The sequence below is a fragment of the Barbus barbus genome, assembly GCF_936440315.1.
Source record: "Barbus barbus genome assembly, chromosome: 1".
NCBI classification, from domain to species: domain Eukaryota; kingdom Metazoa; phylum Chordata; class Actinopteri; order Cypriniformes; family Cyprinidae; genus Barbus; species Barbus barbus.
In genome coordinates this window covers 38036131-38058847 of record NC_136729.1, presented here as the reverse complement: position 1 = coordinate 38058847, position 22717 = coordinate 38036131, and the positions used below count along the sequence as shown (strand labels likewise).

General features: G+C 37.1%; 1 protein-coding gene across 1 annotated transcript; it reads left to right on the top strand.

The window, feature by feature from the left end:
• Positions 1-14055: 14055 nt before the first annotated feature.
• LOC306870306 (very-long-chain (3R)-3-hydroxyacyl-CoA dehydratase 1-like) lies at positions 14056-18802 on the top strand (the record flags this gene model as incomplete). Its single annotated transcript, XM_079417501.1, has 6 exons — positions 14056-14321; positions 15565-15682; positions 17937-17955; positions 18043-18137; positions 18254-18369; positions 18793-18802. Exons 1-6 carry the CDS (start codon positions 14203-14205, stop codon positions 18800-18802), a joined length of 477 nt encoding a protein of 158 aa, XP_079273627.1. The 5' UTR covers positions 14056-14202.
• Between the last annotated feature and the right edge of the window lie 3915 nt (positions 18803-22717).

Sequence of the window (22717 nt, the reverse complement as noted above, 5' to 3'; positions counted from 1 at the left end):
ATACTCAATTATTCATTGTGGCATTCAAATAGCTTGAATAACTCAAACTCCACTTAACACTAAAAAAAAAAAAATACAACAACAAAAAAAGGACTCACCTTACTATTTGACAGTCCCGGCTCTCAGGTGGAACCTGAAACTTATTAAATATCTTATTCAGGTCAGTACTAAATAATAAAAAAAAGTAATAAATAATAAAAACTAACATGCATTTTGTGTGATCCCTCTTATTTTGGTAAAATAAATAACATTTTGCAGATTCTGCAAGGTGTATAAACTGACTTAAACTGTAAAATCTTAAAAGTTCTGGGTTATTTCTGTAAACACATTGTTGGGTTAATTGTGCTGGGTCATAATTCTGAGTTGTTTGAGGTACTGTAGACACACAGTTGGGTTGTTCATGCTGGGTCAAATGGACTGCAAGGGGTTCTTTCACCACTGAACACCTGGGTTGGGTTATTTTGACCAAACCGGTTTGTTTATTTTTTCCTCTTCATCGTATTTTCTGGATTCTTCACTCGTCTCGTCGTCAGACGGTCAAACAACTCGCAGCAAGCAGGATTATAAGGTAAATTAATATGATGATATGATGTACCTCTATTTTTAATAAGCTGTGGTAATTACTCTTAAGAGCACACTGATTTCAAGGTTAATGTGTTATTTGATCTGTCGCTATGCGGGTAAACGTTAGCGTTATTCTGTGAATCAAGTAGTAGCCTACATTTTTTTGTTGACAAAAAAGCCTCAACAATCTCTTTATTGTTATAAAAGTTATATATTTGTGTGTGTGTGTGTGTGTGTGTGTGTGTGTGTGCGTGCGTCTGCAAAGTTTTATATACTTATTTTAACGCATCATGGACATGAACAATAGTTAGGTCAGAAATACAAGGGGTGAGTTCAGTTAATTTACTGTCTGTGTAACGTTTCTGTATGGCTTTGTAATGTTTTCTAAGAATTGGATAATTTCATACTAAAATTGATCTTTTAAGGTCTTTTTTTTCCAAGTAAATCTCTGCGACGTGCCGAATCCAACAATAACTTCCATACTCTTACTCTTTTTTTCCTCAGGTAACGTTAGCTGCATTACCCTTAACGTTAAACCACAATATTACTGGTATGTAATATTATTCTTAAATATTGTTAAATGCAATGTTGTCTACAGTATGTAAAGTTAGACTTAATCTCTCATGGTGTATGAGGTCCTTTCTTCCTCTGTTTTAGTGAATGCTTTTGTTGCTTTAATCAGAACACAAGAGGTTTATCCAGGTTAACAGTAAGCTAGAGAGGCCATTTAAAGTGTTCTTTATAGGTTACTGTTAGAAATAATCATTTGTATTATCATCTGTATAATAGGCAGATCACTGGATTTCCAGGCTGGCATACTGTATGGTTTTGCTAGCTGTTAACCCAGTTTTTCATCCATTGCTAGCTTTTAACCCCGTTTTTAATTTTTTTGCCTCCCAAAAAAAAAAAAAAAAATGGTGAATTTGCAGCAACGGGTCTACAAGCCTCCCAGAAATCTTAAAGGAGTTCCCCAGACTTCTAGGAAAACTTGGCATGGTAAGAAATCATTTTGATTTTATGGTTTGGTTAACAAATTTGAAATGGTTAAATTGTTAGTGGGGTTGTGCAGATAGACGATAGTATAGTGTATTCAAGATAGTCAGAGATATTGCTGAGAGCTGATGTCTTTGTCGATAGTCAAGGCGATATTACAGGAGCTGCCCCACATCTTTAAAATTTGAGCACATTGTTTTCTGTGAGTGTACACAGAAGCAGCACCTCTCCCAGAAAGTCACTCAAATCTACATATTCCTAATAAAATGCATGTTTGTCTCAGGAATCATTAATGTAGGCTGACTAAGTCACACTTCATCCATGCCATTGTCACATGGTCTGCCTGTGTCATTTGTTTCTGATCCAATCTATTTAAATCCAATCCAATCCGATCCAAGCTATTTAAAGGAATGAAGACATTTTCACAGGAAAAGTGTTTCAATATGTTGTTTCTTATGGTTTAGATGATAAAAAGGAGAGTGCTTTCAAAGTCCTGCCCACTCTGCTTCCCCAATCAATATTCAAGAACGGAGGAAAGGTCTTCAGACCCACAACCACAGAATCCTGGAAGTCATTCATTTGATGTACAACCTGTAAGTTTTTTTTTACTTGTTATACACAGTACTGTGCAAAAGTTTTAGGCCACTAATATTTTCAACAGTTAAAAATGTTTTTAAGTCAGTTATTTTTATCTTTTGCTGTAGAGTGTCAATAGGAAATATCAGTTTACATTTCCAAATATTCATTTTGCCATCAGTTGTAATAATCCAGTGAATGTCTGACAACAACCAGTGCTCCACACAGAGATCTGATCTGATCATCATCCAGTCTGTCTGGAATGACATGAAAAAACTGAGACAGACTGAATCCAGAAGAACTGTGGCAACATCTCCAAGATGCTTCATGAAAGCTACCTGCAAAGCTACAGTACAGTTTTAGACACTTGTGAAAAAATGCTGTTAAATGAGGATGCTCTCAAAAATAATGTCATAAAAAGATTTCCTTTATCAATTAACTTCTATGAAGTAAATTAAATCAACATTTAGTGTGAGCATCCTTTGCATTTAAAGCAGCTTTTGCCCTCGGTGCACTTGAGTAGAGTTTTTCAGTTAGCTTTGCAGGGAGGTGTCTTGAAGCATTTTGGAGATGTTGCCACAGTTCTTCTGGATTTAGTCTGTCTCAGTTTGTTCTGTTTCTTCCAGACAGACTGGATGATAAGATCAGATCTCTGTGTGGAGCACTGGCTGTTTTCAGACTCTTTGTGCAAACAAAAATGTCACTGGATTATTACAATTAATGGCTAAATGAATGTTTGGAAATGAAAACTGATATTTCCTACAGACACATTACAGCAAAAGATCGAAATAACTGACTTAAAACCATTTTTTTTTAGCTGGCTAAAACACTAGTAGCCTAAAACTTTTTCACAATGCTGTATATATATATATATATATATATATATATATTGGGGGCTTTAAATTATGCCATGTTGGTTGAATGAAATTTAGGTAGCACAACCAAGAAGTGCCAGTAAGCAGAAAGAAACCTAAATCAGTAACACAATAAATATTTAGTTTGAGCAACCTTTGCCAGACCCAGTTCACAGGAAAACCCTGATGGTTTGGCTGATTCCATAAAAATACACTTAAACGTTATTTATTTAAGTCAACTTAAATGATGTCAACTACAATGTTTGGACTGATTCTCATATGGCAATAATCAATTTCATAGTGTTATGATGCTGCAATGTTGACAAAGAATAGGAATCTACAGTAAGTCACCTTTATTTATATAGTGCTTTTAACAATACAGATTGTGTCAAAGCACTTAACAGTATCAAATATGGCGGATAGAGTGTCAGTAATGTATAATAATAAGATTAAACACTCAATTTTAAGTTAAAGTTTAAGTTCATTATTGAATTCAGAAATGTCATTGTCTAGCTCAGTTTAGTTTAAATAGTATCTGTGAAATCAAATTGACGATAATCTCTAGAAAATAAGTGTCCCCAACTGAGCAAACCAAAGGCGACAGCGGCAAGGAACCAAATCTCCCTCTGTGACAGAATGGAGAAAAAAAAAAACCTTGGGAGAAACCAGGCTCAGTTGGGGGGCCAGTTCTCCTCTGGCCAGGATTACTTATTGTTTTAATTAAAATTTTAAATGTATAAATGTATTATATTTCTATTTTTATATTGTTCCAATTTCTAACAATAATAGTATTATGTAGTTCGGTATTTTATTATATTTTTAGTCATTTGTTTTATTTTAAGTTTTATTTTAAGGTTTTCACTGGGGATATGTCCCCGGGGCTCATCCAGGTGTCCGGCCTCCGCCGACAATCAGGGCCACATACATCATCTCCCAGCGTCGATCCACCATCTGATCCGGACACGGACTGAGAAATTATAAGTAATTAACAAGATTTTTAAATCTATACGATGTTTGATAGGGAGCCAATGCAGTGTTGACAGAACAGGGCTAATATGGTCGTACTTCCTGGTTCTAGTAAGGACTCTAGCTGCTGCATTTTGGACCAGCTTTAGTTTGTTGATCAAACATGCAGAACAACCACCCAATAAAGCATTACAATAGTCTAACCTTGAGGTCATAAACGCATTAATTAGTATTTCTGCATTTGATGTTGAGAGCATAGGTCGCAATTTAGATATGTTTTTGAGATGGAAAAATGCAGTTTTACAGATGCTATATGGCTTTCAAATGAAAAATTGCTATCAAACAGCACACCTAGGTTCTTAACTGATGAAGAAGAATTGACAGAGCAGCCGTCAAGTGTTAGATAGTGTTCTAGGTTATTACATGTGGGGTTTTTAGGTCTGATAATTAACACCTCTGTTTTTTCAAAATTTAGCAGTAAGAAGTTACATATCGACAATGCATTCCATTAGTTTCTCAATTTGGTGTGTTTCACTGGGCCGCGAAGAAATATAGAGCTGAGTATCATCAGCATAACAGTGAAATCTAACACCATGTCTCCTGATAATATCTCCCAAGGGTAACATGTAAAGCGTGAAAAGTAACGGTCCTAGTACTGAGCCTTGAGGTACTCCGTACTGCACTTGTGATTGATATGATACTTCTTCATTCACTGCTACGAACTGATGCCGTTCAGATAAGTACGATTTGAACCATGCTAATGCACTTCCACTAATGCCAACAAAGTGTTCTAGTCTATTTAAAACAGGGGTGTCCAAACTACGGCTGGGGGGGGGGGGGGGGGGGGGGGGGGGTTTGGACTAGAGGGATTTTTTTTTTTAAATGATACGATACTGCAGAGGTGGGCAAACTACGGGCGTTTTCATCCAGCCCGTGAGGCAGTTGTTCCAATATGCAATATCAGTACAATCCAATAAAAGGCGCTGTAGCCTGTATTGCAGTATATAACCCCTGATTTACACTGTCCCGCCGCTCCAGACGATCCGCGGCACGTTTCAGAAGCGGCTCTCTGCGCGGCTTCAATAAAGAGAGGCGCCTAGTCTATTTTTGACGGACGCCGCGTTCAAGCTGCACAGAAAATAGAAAAATAAAAAGTCAAAATAGCTATATACAATAGCTTGGAGTTGTGATTGATGATAAGCTGAATTTATCAGACCACATTGCTAAAACTGCCCGGTCCTGCAGATTTGCATTATACAATATTAAGAAGATCAGGCCTTTTCTCTCGGAACATGCAACACAACTCCTTGTTCAGGCTCTTGTTCTGTCCAGACTTGACTATTGTAATGATCTCTTGGCAGGTCTTCCAGCCAATTCTATTAAACCTCTACAATTAATCTAAAATGCCGCTGCAAGATTAATCTTTAATCAGCCGAAAAGAACGCACGTCACGCCTCTGTTCATCAATTTGCACTGGCTACCAATAGCTGCTCGCATTAAATTCAAGGCATTAATGTTTGCCTACAGAACCACCACTGGCTCTGCACCCCTTTACCAAAATTCATTAATTCAGACTTATATGCCCTCTAGAAGCTTGCGTTCTTCAAGTGAACGACGCATTATTGTACCATCCCAAAAACACACAAAAACACTTTCACTGACTTTTTCATTAACTGTTCCCATCTGGTGGAATGACCTGCCCAATTCAATCCGTGTAGCCGAATCCTTACCCATCTTCAAGAAACGGCTAAAAACTCATCTGTTCCATCTTTACTTGACCCTCTAACTCTAGCACTCTCTATTCTAATTTTATTTTATCTGTCTTTTTATTAAAAATAAATAAAAAATTAATAATAATAATATTTATCTGTACTGCGTTAGGCTAACTGAGACTTGTAATAGCACTTGCACGTTGTCGCTCTTTTGTTGGTTTTGATTGCTTCTTATGTCCTCATTTGTAAGTCGCTTTGGATAAAAGCGTCTGCTAAATGACTAAATAAAATAAAAATAAATAAATTATACACTACAAAACTGGCACCATTGTAAATAAGTTACATGTTTTAAAAATGTGAAAGTGTTAATTTGTTTTGAAAAATGCCTTGTATTGGAACTGTTTTAAAAATGATTAAAAGGCTTTCCAGTATCAGAACAAATGGCAGTGTTATCCTCCTGCTCACGGGTGCTGTCATTTTGTGGGGAAAACATGGAAATAATTTGTCGTTTTATCTTGCAAAGATATGCTTTCTTCTGTTTTCCACACACGTTTTTATGAAAATGGATATAGTTCTGTCTTTCTGGATTATAAATTGCGTTTTTTCATCTGAAATGAGCTGCGATTTCCAAGGCCACTTATATAAAGCAATCAAGGTCAAGTGCAAAGCGCACACATCAGGATTGGTGATGAATGGGAAAAGGCAAGTGAGTTTGTTTTGAGTTTGTATTGTGCATTTTCCAACAGCCACGCCGCTAGTTTCAGTTTCGTTTTAAATATTTAGGCTGGGCGATTATAATATATGTTTATAGTGAATGCCACTATAATTTGTGTTTGTTTTTTACTTATGTTTTCGTTCTTTTTTCTATTCTGAACACTGCTAAATTTACAGGATTATTTGTGGAGTGTTGGGAATATAAATACATGTTTCTAATGTTTGTAAACGTTTAGTTTATTTTACATTATTTCTGAATGAAATGATAAAATGTGTCTTATACATTAATTGATTTACACACTGATGCAACTTATCTCAGAATCAGAATCAGAATCAGAATGAGCTTTATTGGCCAAGTATGTTTACACATACAAGGAATTTGTTGTAGTGACAGAAGCTCCACAGTGCAACAGAAAGACAGTAACAGGACAGGACACAGGTAATAAAACAAAATAACAAGAAATAGCCAATAACCAATGTACAAAGCAGCAAAAAAATAAAAAAAATAAAAAATACACAATATATAATATATAATATAGGCGACTATGTATGTACAGGTCAAGTATGTGCAAATTAGAAATGAGAAAAATAAAAATAAAATAAGTGAGTGTGGCGAATGGATAATGAATTAGTTGTGTGTTCCACATTTATTTATTGAGTGTTCATGAGATGTATTGACTGAGGGAAGAAACTGTTCCTGTGTCTGGTCGTTCTGGTGCTCAGAGCTCTGTAGCGTCGACCAGACGGTAACAGTTCAAAGAGGGAGTGTGCTGGATGTGAGGGGTCCAGAGTGATTTTGCCAGCCCTTTTGCTCACTCTGGATAAGTACAGTTCTTGGAGAGTGGGGAGGGTTGTACCAATGATTCGCTCAGCAGTCCGGACTACCCTCCGTAGTCTTTTGAGGTCAGATTTGGTAGCTGAGCTGAACCAGACAGCTATTGAGGTGCAGAGGATGGATTCGATGATGGCAGAGTAGAACTCTAGAAATCTGTGTGTCATAAAGTGCTCATAAAAATAGGTAGAGATGGTACAAGAATAGAACTGCCATGTAGGTACAAGTATACATAGTACAGTAGTAAGTGAGTGTCAATTTAGAAAAAAAATTCAAATAAATCAAAGCTTCATATTATGCGGCCCCTCACTTAATGTGGAAAACTTGATGTGGCCCTCAAGTCAAAAAGTTTGCCCACCCCTGATTTAAAAGAATGTTGTGGTCGATAGTGTCGAACGCAGCACTAAGATGCAGTAGAACTAATAAAGAGATACAACCACGATCAGATGATAGAAGCAGGTAATTTGTAACTCCAATGAGAGCAGTCTCAGTACTATGATACGGTCTAAATCCTGACTGGAATTCCTCACAAATACTATTTTTCTCTAAGAAGGAATATAATTGCGAGGATACTACCTTTTCTAGTATCTTTGACAGAAAAGGGAGATTTGAGATCGGTCTGAAATTAACTAGATCTTTGGGATCAAGTTGTGGTTAATGAGAGGCTTAATAACAGCCAATTTGAAGGTTTTGGGGACATATCCTAATGACAGTGATGAATTAATAATAGCCAAAAGAGGATCTATGATGTCTGGAAGCAGCTCTTTTAGTAGATTAGATGGAATAGGGTCTAACATACATGTTGTTGGTTTAGATGATTTATCAAATTTATACAATTCTTCCTCTCCTATAGTAGAGAATGAGTGGAATTGTTCCTCAGGTGATCTATAGTGCACTATCTGATGCGATACTGTAGCTAACGGCTGCATGGTTACAATTTTATCTCTGATAGAATCGATCTTGGAAGTAAAGTAGTTCATAAAGTCATTACTGCTGTGCTCATGCCAACACCTGTTGATGCTTTATTTTTCGTTAATTTAGTGACTGTATTGAATAAATACTGGGGGTTATGTTTGTTTTCTTCTAGAAGAGACGAAAAGTAATCAGATCTAGCAGTTTTAATGCTTTTCTGTAGGATAGGGTATTTTCCCGCCAAGCTGTACGAAATACCTCTAGTTTTGTTTTCCTCCATCTGCGCTCCATTTTCCGGGCTGCTCTCTTTAAGGTGTGAGTGTGCTCATTATAGCACAGAGTCGGCCTGTTTTCTTTGATCTTCCTTAAGCGTAAAGGAGCAATTGTATCTAAAGTGCTAGAAAAGAGAGAGTCCATAGTTTCGGTTACATCATCAAGTTTTTCTGCGCTGTTGGGTATGCTGAGGAATTGAGATAAATCAGGAAGATTACTTACAAAGCAGTCTTTTGTGGTAGAGGTGATGGTTCTACCATACTTGTAACAAGGAGTATAATTTACAGTCTTAGCTATATGGAGTTTACACAAGACTAGATAATGATCTGAGATATCATCTCTTTGCTGCAGAATTTCAACACCACTAACATCAATTCCATGTGACAGTATTAAATCTAGAGTATGATTTCAACAATGAGTAGGTCCGGAAACGTGTTTTCTAACCCCAATAGTTCAGAATGTCTATGAATGCTGATCCTAATGCATCTTTTTCATTATCGACATGGATATTAAAATCGCCAACAATTAAGACTTTATCTGCAGCCAGTACTAACTCAGATAGAAAATCAGCACATTTTTAATAAAGTCTGTGTGGTGCCCTGGTGGCCTGTATACAGTAGCCAGTACAAACATCACAGGGGATTTATCACTAACACGTGTTTTTCTAGATAATGTTATACGCAGCACCATAACTTCAAACGAGTTATACTTAAAGCCTGCCCTCCGGGAAATACTGAGGATATTGCTATAAATTGTAGCAACACCTCCCCCTTTACCTTTTGGACTTGGCTCATTTTTATAGCTGTAATCTTGGGGGGTGGACTCATTTAAAGTAGTGTATTCATCTGGTTTTAGCCATGTTTCTGTAAAACAGAGCAAATCTAGATTATTATCATTGATCAAATCATTTACAAAAAGTGCTTTTGTAGAAAGGGACCTGATCTGATATTCAGTAAGCCAAGCTTTATCAATTGTTTCTCTGTATTGTAAGCATTTTTTATTTGTTGAACAATTAAATTGTTACTCTTAATTTGGTTTGGATGTTTTCTGTATTTTCTAGTTCGGGGAACAGACACAGTCTCTATAGTGTGATATCTAGGTGAAGGAGTCTTTATGTGCTGAGAATTAACTGACTTCTGTGACGTGAGGCGGCTAGCAGATGGTCGGTTTAGCCAGTCTGTCTGCTTCATGACCTGAGCCCCAGTTAGTCAAGTACGAACTCTAAGACTATGTGCCATATTTCTAGAGAGAAGAGCGGCACCACCCCAGAAGGGATGAACACCATCTCTTTTCAACAGGTCAGGTCTGCCCCAAAAACTTGTCCAATTGTCTATAAAACCTATGTTATTCTGCGGGCACCACTTAGACATCCAGCCATTGAGTGACGACAGGCTGCTATGAATCTCATCGCCACGGTAAGCAGGGAGGGGGCCAGACCATATTACAGTGTCTGACATCGTACTTGCAAGTTCACACACCTCTTTAACATTATTTTTAGTGATCTTCGAACATCGAAGTCGAACATCATTAGCGCAGATGTGAATAACAATCTTACTGAATTTACGTTTAGCATTAGCCAGCACTTTTAAATTTGCCAAGATGTCAGGCGCTCTGGCTCCCGGTAAACAATGGACTATGGTGGCTGGTGTCTCTATTTTCAAGTTCTGTACAATAGAATCGCCAATTACTACCTTGTTTACACAGTTTTATGTTTTAAAGAAACTGATCTACAAAAACAGTTGTTTTATTTGTGCCTGTAGGGGTTGGATGTAATGTTTAAAAAATATAATGTTTAAAAAGAAATGTGAAAACTCATTAAATTGATATTTACAGTTGCACTTTTTGTGTTGTGTAATTGTATTAAAGAAAAATAATAATTTTACATTCCTTTGTGATTGTTATTTATTATTATTGGTAATATCGGTAAATATAAAGGTAGCAAGGCAATGAGACAACAAATAACCCAATATTTAGGTAATGTTTAACCCAGCAACAGAGTTAACCTGACCCACTGGTTGGGTCAAATAAACAACCCAGCATTCTGGGTCAAAACAACCCAGCGCGTTCTGTCCCATAGTTACCCAGCGGCTGGGTTAAGGTTGGGTTATTTTTTAACCCAGCATTTTTAGAGTGTATATGCAGAAACCATGATATAAAACCATTCAAATGTTTGATAGAAATTACTGTTTTTATTCAGCAAATATGCATTACAGTTTTTTACAATCGCAGTTTTTTCAATACATTTAACAAGTTTCCTAAACTCTTAACACAGTTAGCACTACATCCACCTGTGTAAGCTATACTATTAACACATTTCTTGTTGCTTTAACACAAAATGCATACAATTAACACAAATTTAAAATGCTTGAACTTCTTTTACACACAAGCTCAAACAAGACCAAACCAATGGATTTTTACTGCCAAATTTACCAATGCTTTAACACTGTATGTCAGAACAGATAACACCATGTTCTAAACCTAACCTTACAGGCTAAAGTCAAAGTGAACAGCTGTTCATATTGTGAATTGAAACACAAATATATTCCCTGTATTTTATTCCATTGATAATGAGAAACAGCTTATTGAAGTTATGCAAATATATAAATCACAGCTGATTCCCATCTAGGAAGCACACTCAGGTGTTGAGGTTCTTTCAATCACATGATCATATGTTCTAAAAGAGAACTCTTTGGGCTGATCTTGTGTGGAAAAGGAACAATATAGAGCAACACAAAGAAAGAAAGAAAGAAAGAAAGAAAGAAAGAAAGAAAGAAAGAAAGAAAGAAATGCCTGCATGAGGGAGAGGAAGACGAGTACCAGGACAAGGGAGAGGAGTGGGGCAAGGACAAGGACAAGGACAAGGGAGAGGAGTGGGACAAGGACAAGGGAGAGGAGTGGGGCAAGGTAGAGGGAGAGGAGTTAGAATGCGTGGTGGCGCTCAAAGAAGGACCAGAGCTAGGGTAACTGATCAAATAAGAGCTACTATCATTGACCATGTCATAAACCACGGGCTATCATACAGAGAGGCTGGTGAACGAGTACAGCCAAATCTCAGCCGGGACACAGTGGCATCCATTGTCCGTATTTTCAGAGAAACCAACAGGTAGGATATTGCTTCTCCTACAGCAGTGTAAATACTGTAATATTACCATTTACAGTATTAGAGTGACTGTATGTCTCCAGTCTCTAATATGTAACTGTATTTTGTCCCTCTAAGGATTCAACGTCTACCTTCCTCAGGGGGCAGAGGGAAGCTCCTGAATGAAGAACAGGAACTTGCTATTGTCAACATGGTGATTGCTGACAATGAAATAAAACTGAAGGACATTCAGTCCAGAGTTGTAGATGACAACCTTGTCTTTGGGAACATTGCAGCAATCAGCATAACATCCATTTCTCATGAATGAAACAACTATACAAAGTTCCTTTTGAAAGGAACAGTGAGCGTATCAAAGAACTCCGTCACCAATACGTCCAGGTAAGGTTACGCAATACAGTCATTACTGTACTATACACAGTGTGTTTTGCAGTAAACTGCTCTATAAACCTGGAGTACATTAGGACATACAGTAGATATACAGTACAGCACAGCATTTACATGCACTGTGTCTAATTATGTTCAGAGAGTCATGGAGTTGGAGGCCAATCAAGTCCCACATGAAATTATCTATGTTGATGAGGCTGGCTTCAACTTGGCGAAAAGGCGTCGCCGTGGGAGAAACATAATTGGCAAAAGGGCCACAGTTACCGTGCCGGGCCAGAGAGGAGCCAACATCACCATGTGCGCCGCAATCTCCAACAATGGTGCACTCCTGCATAAATGTGAGATTGGCCCCTACAACACCGACCGCCTTCTCCTGTTTTTAGAAGACCTGCACGAAAGACTGGTGCCAGAGGTAGAAAGGGACAGGTGGGGGACCACTTGCCAATGTATGTGATCACATGGGACAATGTGGCATTCCTCCATTCCGGTGCAGTCACAGCCTGGTTTGACGCCCATCCAAGGATGATGTCCCATTTCCTTGCCCCTTACTCCCCTTTCCTCAACCCCATTGAGGAGTTTTTCTCAGCCTGGAGATGGAAGGTTTTTGACCATCGTCCACATGACCAAATGTCCCTCCTGGATGCAATGGATGCTGCATGCCAAGACATCACAGCTGAACACTGCCAGGGGGTGGATAAGGCATGCAAAAAGATTCTTCCCACGATGCCTTGCCAGAGAAGATATCAGGTGTGATGTGAATGAGAACATGTGGCCAAATGCAGAAGACTGGGCAGATTAGAAGATTACTTTGTTTTTTTATTATTATTCCGGTGCTTTTTCTGTTTGTATATCTGCAGTAATGTCATTTTGCAAATAAAGTCTTTACTGCAGCAATTCTGTCTCTGTCTTTTTTTTCATAAACTGTACATTCTATAAAGCTACTCTGAGATGGTCATTCATTTTTTGTATTGAATTTCTGCAGCGAAAGAAACAAAATGCATCCATTTACTAAACCCAACAAAACAAAAATTTAGACAGGCTTCAAAAGAAACTACAGTGCAAAACACAATCTATGATCAATACAATATACTGTCTATTGTATAAGGGCAGACCTGACACATAAAATAATGCAGTTTCTGTAATTTCAGCTGATGATAGTGTTTTTTTTTTGTCATTGTGTTATGATTGACTAAATGTTCCTGTTGGAAGAGAACATGTGTTAAGTGTTTTGAATAATTATTTGATTTTGAAACATGTTTGCAGTGTTTTGTTAGACATAGTGTATTGTGTTAGTGTATTATTGTATTTTGAAAATAAGTTTTGGGGTTGAGTTTACAATGTGTGATTTTGAGCATGGAATTAACTGTTTTGCCAATTGTGTGTTTTAGGTGAGTTGGTGCGTTAAGAGTTTTGGAAAATTGTTAAAAGTATTGAAAAATCTGTCATAGCAATTGTAAAAAACTGTAAATTGATAAAAATAAATAAAATTTAAAAAAAGTATAACATTGCAAACAATTATATTTCAAATAAATTATGTTCTTTTTAACTTTTTAGGCTATTCATCAAGGAAAACACTGAAGACTGGAGTAATGATGATTTTAAAAAAATCACAGGAATAAATTTTAAAATATATTAAAATAGAAAATAGTTATTTCACATTGTAATAATTGTTCACAATATTACTTTTTTAATTTTTGATCAAATAAATGCAGCATAAAGGGTCTGCCAGAGGCTTAAGCTAGCACTTAACATTGCATAGCATTAACATTGATGTTAGCCCATCACTAATTACCACTCAGCAATCTTAAACATTAAAAAATAATTAGATGCAGTTAAAATTCGTTAATTACATATAATTACAGACCACTCAACCGTCTTTTTAGCAAGATAAGAGTTCGCTATAATACAATCCAGCACTGATCTAAGGAGCAATAAAAACACCAAACCTTTAAGTTAACAAGTAGCCTACACAACATAAGAAATTAATTTATTAATAGAACAGTTTGATCACACTGTGTCCTTGGTGAAGTTTTCTCGAGTAGCCTGCATAATTAACATCCACATATGCATGTAGACTATTTATTTATTTTATTTTTATTTTATTTTGGTTAATTGTGATTAAATTCATCCTTATGACATTTTGGAGGTGTATTTGACCGATGTTCATGATCTGTCAAGCGAGTCTTGTTTTCCTCCATTGACACTCATGAAGTAGCCAATGACTCCTCCAAAAGGGGAAAAATAGTGGAAGGATGACCAGCCCCCGCCGACAGCTGTGCTGGCGCAAAGTTTTTGTGACTTTCGCAGTCTGTACCCGGTACCATGGCGTCTGGCGAGGAGGACGGAACTGTCGAGGAGAAAGAAACCAACAACAAGAAGCGGACGAAACGCGCTATCGCAACGGCATGGCTCACGTTCTACAATATCGCCATGACAGCTGGGTACTTGCTGGTGAAAGTTTAAGTTTGAACTGCTTTTATTTAATGTACTTGCTGAATGCAGCCGTGTGTCTGTTTATAGTGTGTGACCATTAAAGACAACTTTAAAATATTCAAGATAGACTATTGTGCTAAACACTCACAGTGTGCGTACGTAATTGTTAGCTTTGTTTTATAAAGGGTCAGCTGTTACAAAGTAACAAGAATATTCTTCACAGCTACCGAAGCGTGCTCAGCCTTTCCTAATACGGTTGACTGTACTGCACAGTGCAGTCTCCTCAACTGTCGCAGTGATATGTTTAGCGCTGACACTGAAACTCTGGCCTGGCATGGCGAAATGCTAGACAGACAAACTGCAACTAGGAAAAGTGAAAGACGGGATAATTGTAATGAAAGCGCAGTGAACCCGTTTTTCAATTCAACATAACGTACGTGCTTTAAACCAGCATATTCTTGTGAAAAAGAAGTGTCGACCAACCGTACTAAAACACTTAAGTACTCACAGTGTAGTGTGTTTTTGAATTTTACCTTTAGAGTTAATGCATTTTAAATGTTCAGAATAGCAACTTCACTTTGATTTTTTTTATTATTATAATCCTGTGCAATGACTTTCATGCTTAAAATATATAACAAAATACCTAACAACATAATACTATTATTGTTAGAAATTGCAACAATATAAAATAGAAATAAATACATTTATACATTTAAAATTTTAATTAAAACAATAAGTAAACAAGTAAACAATTATCTCCTGGCTAGAGGAGAACTGGCCCCCCAACTGAGCCTGCTTTCTCCCAATGTTTTTTTTTTTCTCCATTATGTCACAGAGGGAGTTTTGGTTCCTTGCCGCTGTCGCCTCTGGCTTGCTCAGTTGGGGACACTTAATTTCTAATGATTATCGTCAATTGATCTGATCTAGACAATGACATCTCTGAATTCAATAATGAAATGCCTTAACTGAAAATTGAGTATTTAATCTTATTTTTATACATTACTGTCACTCTATCCTCCAATTTGATACTGTTAAGTGCTTTGACACAATCTGTATTGTTAAAAGCGCTATATAAATAAAGGTGACGACTTAAAAGTGTGGTTTAAGTAACTACTTTATAATGCGTATGAACTGTATGTTTTCCTGGAAATAAGGTGAAAAGCACAGCCTTACATTATAGGCCTTTTAATTAGTTTTGATGTTAAAGTCTTTATTTTTATTTATTTTTATTTTATTGGTCTATTATTGCAGGTGGCTTGTATTGGCTGTTGCCATGGTCCGGTATTACCTTCAGAAAGGCACCCATAAAGGCTTGTACAGAAATATAGCCAGGACACTTAAATTTTTCCAGACATTTGCACTATTAGAGGTAAGATCAGCTGCCTTTAACCCCATTGTGATAACATGCACTTTATTTTACTCCAATTTTGCAGTATAATTGTATGTATTGGTTAATGGACACCACCTTAAAGGAAAACAAAAACCTTCTCCTATGATTTTTTTTTTTATTATTATTATTATTATTATTATTTTACTCTTTGTATTAACAATTGTTGAATGAGTTACATATATAGGTAAAATATGTGGGCTTAAAGGGATACTCCACCCCAAAATGAAAATTTTGTCGATATTCACTTACCCCCATGTTGTTCCAAACCCGTAAAAGCTTCGTTTGTTCTCAGAACACATTTAAGATATTTTGGATGAAAACCGGGAGGCTTGTGATTGTCCCATTGACTGCATAGTAAACTGCACTGTCAAGGTCCATAAAAGTATAAAAAACTTAGTCAAAATAGTCCATCTGCCATCAGTGGTTCAATCTGAATTTTATGAAGTGACGAGAATACTTTTTGTATGCAAAGAAAATAAAAATAATGACATTTATTCAACAATTCATCTACTCTCTCTCTCTGTGTCAGCGTAGCGCCATTTTGAAAAGCATCCGATGGACGCAAAGTGCGTACGCTATTCTCTATCATCAGTAAAATGGATACGCTGTTTCCGTTTGTAACGCAGTTCGTAGAATGGGAAGAAGGAGGCGGGAACCGACAAACCTTTAAAGACAATTTAATAAATAAAATAAACACAAAAGTAATGCGGAAGCCCCTCGCCAACGGTGGACGGCGGACGACTGCCGCACACAAAATAAAGTCCAGGCCTGGTCCTCTCTCGTCTTCCACTGTCATCACTCCTCCTTTTATCCTTCCAGAGCTCCTTCGTGGGACTTGAGACCTGTGAGTGGCGCAGGTGTCGCTCATTATCATTAACTCCACCGGCCTCGCTCTGCTCCCAGGGCTCTCGGCCCCGCCCCACTCACTACACCGTTCAAATCAGCGTACATAAACGTACAATACGTACAATACGTATCCATACGTTACTGATGACAGAGAAAAGCGTACGCACTTTGCGTCCATCAATATTTTCATCCAAAATATCTTAAATTGTGTTCCGAGGACAAACAAAGCTTTTACGGGTTTTTAGATCGACATGGGGGTACGTGAATATTGACAAAATTTTCATTTTGGGGTGGAGTATCCCTTTAATTCCTGAATTAAAAAATAATAATAATAATAATCAGTCATGTGATCTTCTCAAACTTATTGGCCTGTCCTTTAGTCCAGTGATCACTTGGGTTAATCGTTGTGAGAACATTGTATTTATTTAGTTATTTTATAGCCTAAATGTTGGAGTTCCTCACTCTGCATATTAAAATCTTTTTTATTTAGGTGAATTTTTATTTAGCTCAAGCTAACATTCAAATTAAACAATTCCTCAACTATGTCAGGAATCTTTCTCACAGACACAATGTTAGCTTGATAGCCAAAATATTAAATGAATATTTCAGACAGTAATGCCATGCACCCTTCAGAGTTTTCACTTTAAGTCCTCTGCCATTTAAAGAGAGCAGTGCATAGCAATGCTTACATTTGAATGGTATTCACCCTTCATTATGAGCTCTGTGGAAGTTTTAAATAAATAAAGCTGTGTGTATGAACACTCAACTCACTGTAAATTCTTGGACAAGTGAATTGCCTATCCAGTGGTTTGTGCAGTGCCACTAGTTCACTGCAGTAAATGTAAGTGTTATGTTAAGTGTGACCATTAGATGGTGCTTGTCATTCAAGCATTGTAACCTTACCTCTGAAAGTCAGCCTTGGCATATATATAAGTAAATATAGAAGACAGACTGTTTTTTACTTCCAGTTGTACTGTTAGTGTGTTCTAAACCTATGGAATAAAGAATAAGGTTAATTCCATACCATAATATCTGAGCCGCACATTCAATATTACATATACATGCTGGTGAGGTAGTATGGTCTGCATTTTTGTTGCTTTTCACTCTCAGAAAATATTTTGTGAAAACCGAGGAACTGTTACCTGAAAGCAATATTATGAGGCACATTACCCAAAAATTGGCTAAATTATGGTGACTGAAATGTTATCAATGATATTTAATAATTTATGGGACTGGGTAAAAAGGCATGCAGCATCAAAATGGGTTCAGTGAAGAGTTGTGTCTTTTAGCATGCTTGCATCTGTGTTCTGAATCTGTCTTAATTTCTTGTGCTCATTCTTTTTATAAAGGAAATGTCCTTAGTTCATTACTTCTGTTTTTATTTCAGATTGGACACTGTGCTATTGGTATGTATTGCATTTTAAAGTGTTATATAAGCATTTAATTCCAGATATATACAGAGATTTCAAGGTGTAATTTTTGGTGTGCTAAAGCAATTGTGCGGACATCTGTAATTGTGACTGGGGTCCAAGTATGTTCTCGGATATTCATGGTTTGGTTTGTTACAAACAGCATCAGACAGGTCAGTGTGCATGTCAGTGTGAATTATGTAAACTATTCACTGTTAACCTGTGTACAATCTCTAAATTGGCTTTTACATTTTACTGTTTTTTTCTTTCATTTGAAACATGCGCTAAGATTCAGAATGAGGAGAGTGTGATCTTGTTCGTAGTAGTTTGGACGATTACAGAGATCACTCGCTACTCTTTCTACACTTTCAACTTGCTCAATCATCTGCCATACTTCATCAAGTGGGCCAGGTACAAATCTGGCATGTCACTAAATTTAATTTTCCCAACAGCAGAATTGCATGGCTTGGTTTCACTTGTTTACTCTGCATGGTGTGGTTTCAACATGTCTTATTTTTTCAAGATGTCTTAAAATTATTTTACTGAACATAAATTGGACATGTATTCAATGATCCTTGGGGTGACATTAAGTTATTTTCACAATGTGGTAGCAAATTAAGGTCTGGCAAGGTATGGATTGTTTTGCAGTAAATTTCTTGACCTAAAATCCATCTCTACAAGTGCTGCGCATTTGAAAACATACCAGCAACCTTTCACCAATATAACAGCCCTATGATTCACCCAGCCATAAATCAGTATCAGTATTGTAATTTTACAGTTTTCTGTAAAATTAGTAGTAGTATTGCTAAATTTATAGTTTTTATTTGATTCCAGGTACTACTAGTACTTTTTTGGCACCCAGCTGGTCCTATTGCAAGAGGATAGTGATGACCAGAGCAGTGGATTTTAGGGTTTCAAGCACGTAGCACTGAAACCCTATTGTAATTGTTAGAATGGCCAAAGATCAGCAATCTCCTTGTAAAACTGATTGTGCTGACCAAACCATAAGTCATAGAGACTTGAAACTTGGAGGGATGATAGTACTCACACTACCTACCACGTGACAAAGGCTCATCCCAATCGGCCTGATCGGGGCACTGCAGCGATCAAAAGTATGAAATCGCTTATAACTCAGTCGCAGGCTCAAGTGTCTTATGCCGTTAGAATCCTTGGCTCACGCCAGACAAAATGGACATGTCAGATCTTCAGGTATTCTGAAGTTTTTGAAAAACATACTTTTGCGAACTAGTCCTAGGTTTTTCATCTGATACGAATCAAAACAGTGCAGAAGGATTCTCTGGAGGGTGAATATAAATAATTATAAAAAAAACAAAAACAAAAAAAAAACATGGAGCTTGGCCAGTCCATGGCACTATAAGATGGATAAAACATCAAACTGGCTATAACTGCGCAACCATTTGTCCTATCAACATGAAAATCAGTGTGCACTGTCTTGGTCCAAGGTGCCACAAGTGTCTATAAGGACGTATATCAAAAAATATGGCCGCCTTTGGCCGATGAAGTTTGAGTACCTATTAGACAAAGGTTAACGGAGGCCGATCGGAAAAACAAAACTTGGTTGGCCTGTCTCTCAGGTCTGTGAGAAATTTGAAAGAAATTGGCCACTGGGGTGTGCGATATCACATTTTTCAAGACCATAAACGATTGTACATTGTGCGTTTTTTTGCACATATGCACACTATTCATATCATATGATAGAACTCCTCATTCCGGACAACTTTGCCTCTAGAACCACTGCTGTCAAAATCCAGGTAGGGTAGCTACAGTGCCATGGGCTGTAAACCTCTTGACGATATTGCACACAGTGGACACATGAACATTAAGATCTCTGGAGATGGACTTTAGATTGTCCATGGTTTTCCACAATTTCTTCTCTCAAATCCACAGACTCTTTACACTTCTTTCATTTCTACATGCTCAGTGTGACACACAACACAAAGGTTGAGTCAACTTTTCTCCATTTTATCTGGTTGCAAGTGTGATTACTATACTATATTTCTTACTAATTTTGTCCAGTCCATTTTTGAGTTCTGTGTGAAATTTGATCAAGTTTGTCTTTTCTTCTCTTTTTTTGTGTTGTTGCAGTGCAAACAAAAACAATAAGCATGTAAATACCAAAACATTTGCAATTGGAACAATTTTCTGAGAGAAGTGTTGCATTTTCTGACAGAATTGCAAGGGTGCCGATATTTTTGGCCATGACTGTTATAACTCCGTTTTTGAAAATTTTTGAAAATCGTGTTTTTGTGTTTTATTTTGTTAGTTAGCCGTTTTTGTTTTTTTGTTTTTGTTATTTTGACCCAGTCAAAATAACCCAACTGCAGTTTGATTGAAATTAATTGGAATGCACAAGGAAAAAACATGATTTCTGAGAATTGTTAGAAACGGAGTTATCTGTTTTTGCAAATGAACTCTTCGTATCTCTCTCTCTCTCTCTCTCTCTCTATATATATATATATATGTGTGTGTGTGTGTGTGTGTGTGTGTGTGTGTGTGTGTGTGTGTGTGTGTGTGCTTAAATGCCTTAAAGTGCTTGAACCCTATATTTATACTTTTCCTTGTTAAATAAGATTTGGTTGAGGTGATCACCTAATCAGTACTTCATTAAGCAGAATGTTGGAGGGTTGGAATTCAACAGACACTGGAATAGAATTGTTGCCACACATGTAGAGATGCTGATTTAAGAAAAAATTGTATACATGCATAACAGTATGTCTTGAATAGTGGTCGACCGATATTGTTTTTTGACAGCCGATGCCAATGCTGATGCCGATATCTTGGAAAGCAGGGTGGCTGATGGCCGATATAAAGCTTTAAATAATAAAAGTTTCATTTTTATTTTTTTACAAATAATTAAGTATTTAATAAAAATATAATTAAAAAGGAAGTAAACACTGTAACCAACAGGGCACTCAGTATTCTGGAAAGTGTGTTTGCATTGGGAATCATATTTTTTCAACTAAAGCCAAGGTAACACTCATTTTACATACAGCACACAGTGAAAATGACATGAATATGACAGTGGGCAAATGCATAAAGTGCAGCATAATTTGAAATCACGAGTGTAAGATTGTCGATCGCGCATCTCCAGTGAAGCTGAACTCTCCTGTCCGCATTCTATTCACACGGACCGACCGTCACGCAGAGCACCCGCGATTATGCAGGATACAAATGCACACTTTATAAGATCTCACAGCTGGATCCGAATAAGTTTTCAAGGTCTGTGAAATTAAATGTTCATTAGTCATTCAAAGATTTGTTTAAATGAAATACATGCATATTTGCTGAATGCTGATGGCAAAAGAGAAAGTATTATAATGTTTTCCTTTCTATTACTAATAATATAAAAGCAGTCATTATAATACTTTTTTGTATACATTTTAATTCCTTTAACAGTTCTATCTGATTATTAGACAGACTTCTATCCTTATAAGACAGAACTGTTAACGACGACAGCAAGAGGGAGAATGTGAGCACTGTGTCAAAATAAACGTCTGGCTCGCCGTCAAATTAAAAGCTGTGAATGCATGGGCCAAACAGAAAACTTATCGGCCGATGCTGATATTTAAAAAATGCCAAATATCGGCTGATATATCGGCCTTGGCAAGATATTGGTGGACCACTAGTCTTGAACATTTTGAGTAATTTTATGGAACCTTTTTGCAACTTCGTGATCACAGAAAAAATAAGGAGCAAACTGCATCAGCATAAATGGTCCTCGTCCTCGTCTTCAGTGGAAACATTTGAATGAAATACGAGTGTTTACTACCCGATTGGGAAACATTGATGGTCGTTTTCAAACTATTGAAAATCTTCAAGATGCTATGTCCTCGAGTGAATCCAGCTTAATGGAAGCTGGAAACTGGTCCGATTTCTGTGCTATGTGGACAGACAACGCATCCTAGAGGCAGGATTGACAAAGCAGCAAAATATTCAGGGCAAGCAGATACGCTTCTTTAAAGATCTCTCAGTTGATGTGATAAGGAAACTTTGGAAATTCGACATGGAAAAGAATATTCTAGTCGATTTCAAAATGTTCTGTGGTTTTCTCATCTGGCTAATTTGCGCTGTGTTCATGATTCAGCTTTGCATGTTCAGTACTCTGGCTGCGGTGGAGGGGTTCATAGAGACTGCATTATAAGTGATAAAGGTGTAGTGACTTTAATTTTCCTTGGGTTCTGAGTTTGTTTCTAAACTGTTTGGAATGGCAAATGTGACTGTTAGTCCAATAAGACTTTATATACATTCTACCATTTTCTTCTATATGAGTATTCCGAGATAATGATGTTTACAGGGATCATTGGATGCCCATTTTCCACAAGTTGATATGATTCTTTAGGGTCTTAAGGAAAAGTCTATAACATACTTTGGTTAAAAATTTCTCAATGGTAGTGTAAAACAACACCTTTTTACCTTGTCAAAATCAGCTCTGTTTTCAGCAACCTGTTTTAGTGCATGTTCTTTAAATGCTAATACTGTAAGTTCTGATCACCCTGCCCCTCTCTTCCGTGGGTGACGAGCCGTTCTCATGAGACTGTTTACTTTAGCTGCAGAATTGGCTAACTAGCACGTTATTAGGAAAGGTGATTTGCAAAGATTCATAAAAGAACCTTATACTCACTTCTTCTGTAGGTGAGGCTAGATCACGAATGATTTGCGCGGACATAAACACATTTAGGTAGATCGGGGGTGCATTCCCTTCAGAAACAAAGGTAATACACTGCGTCTTCAGTGGCTC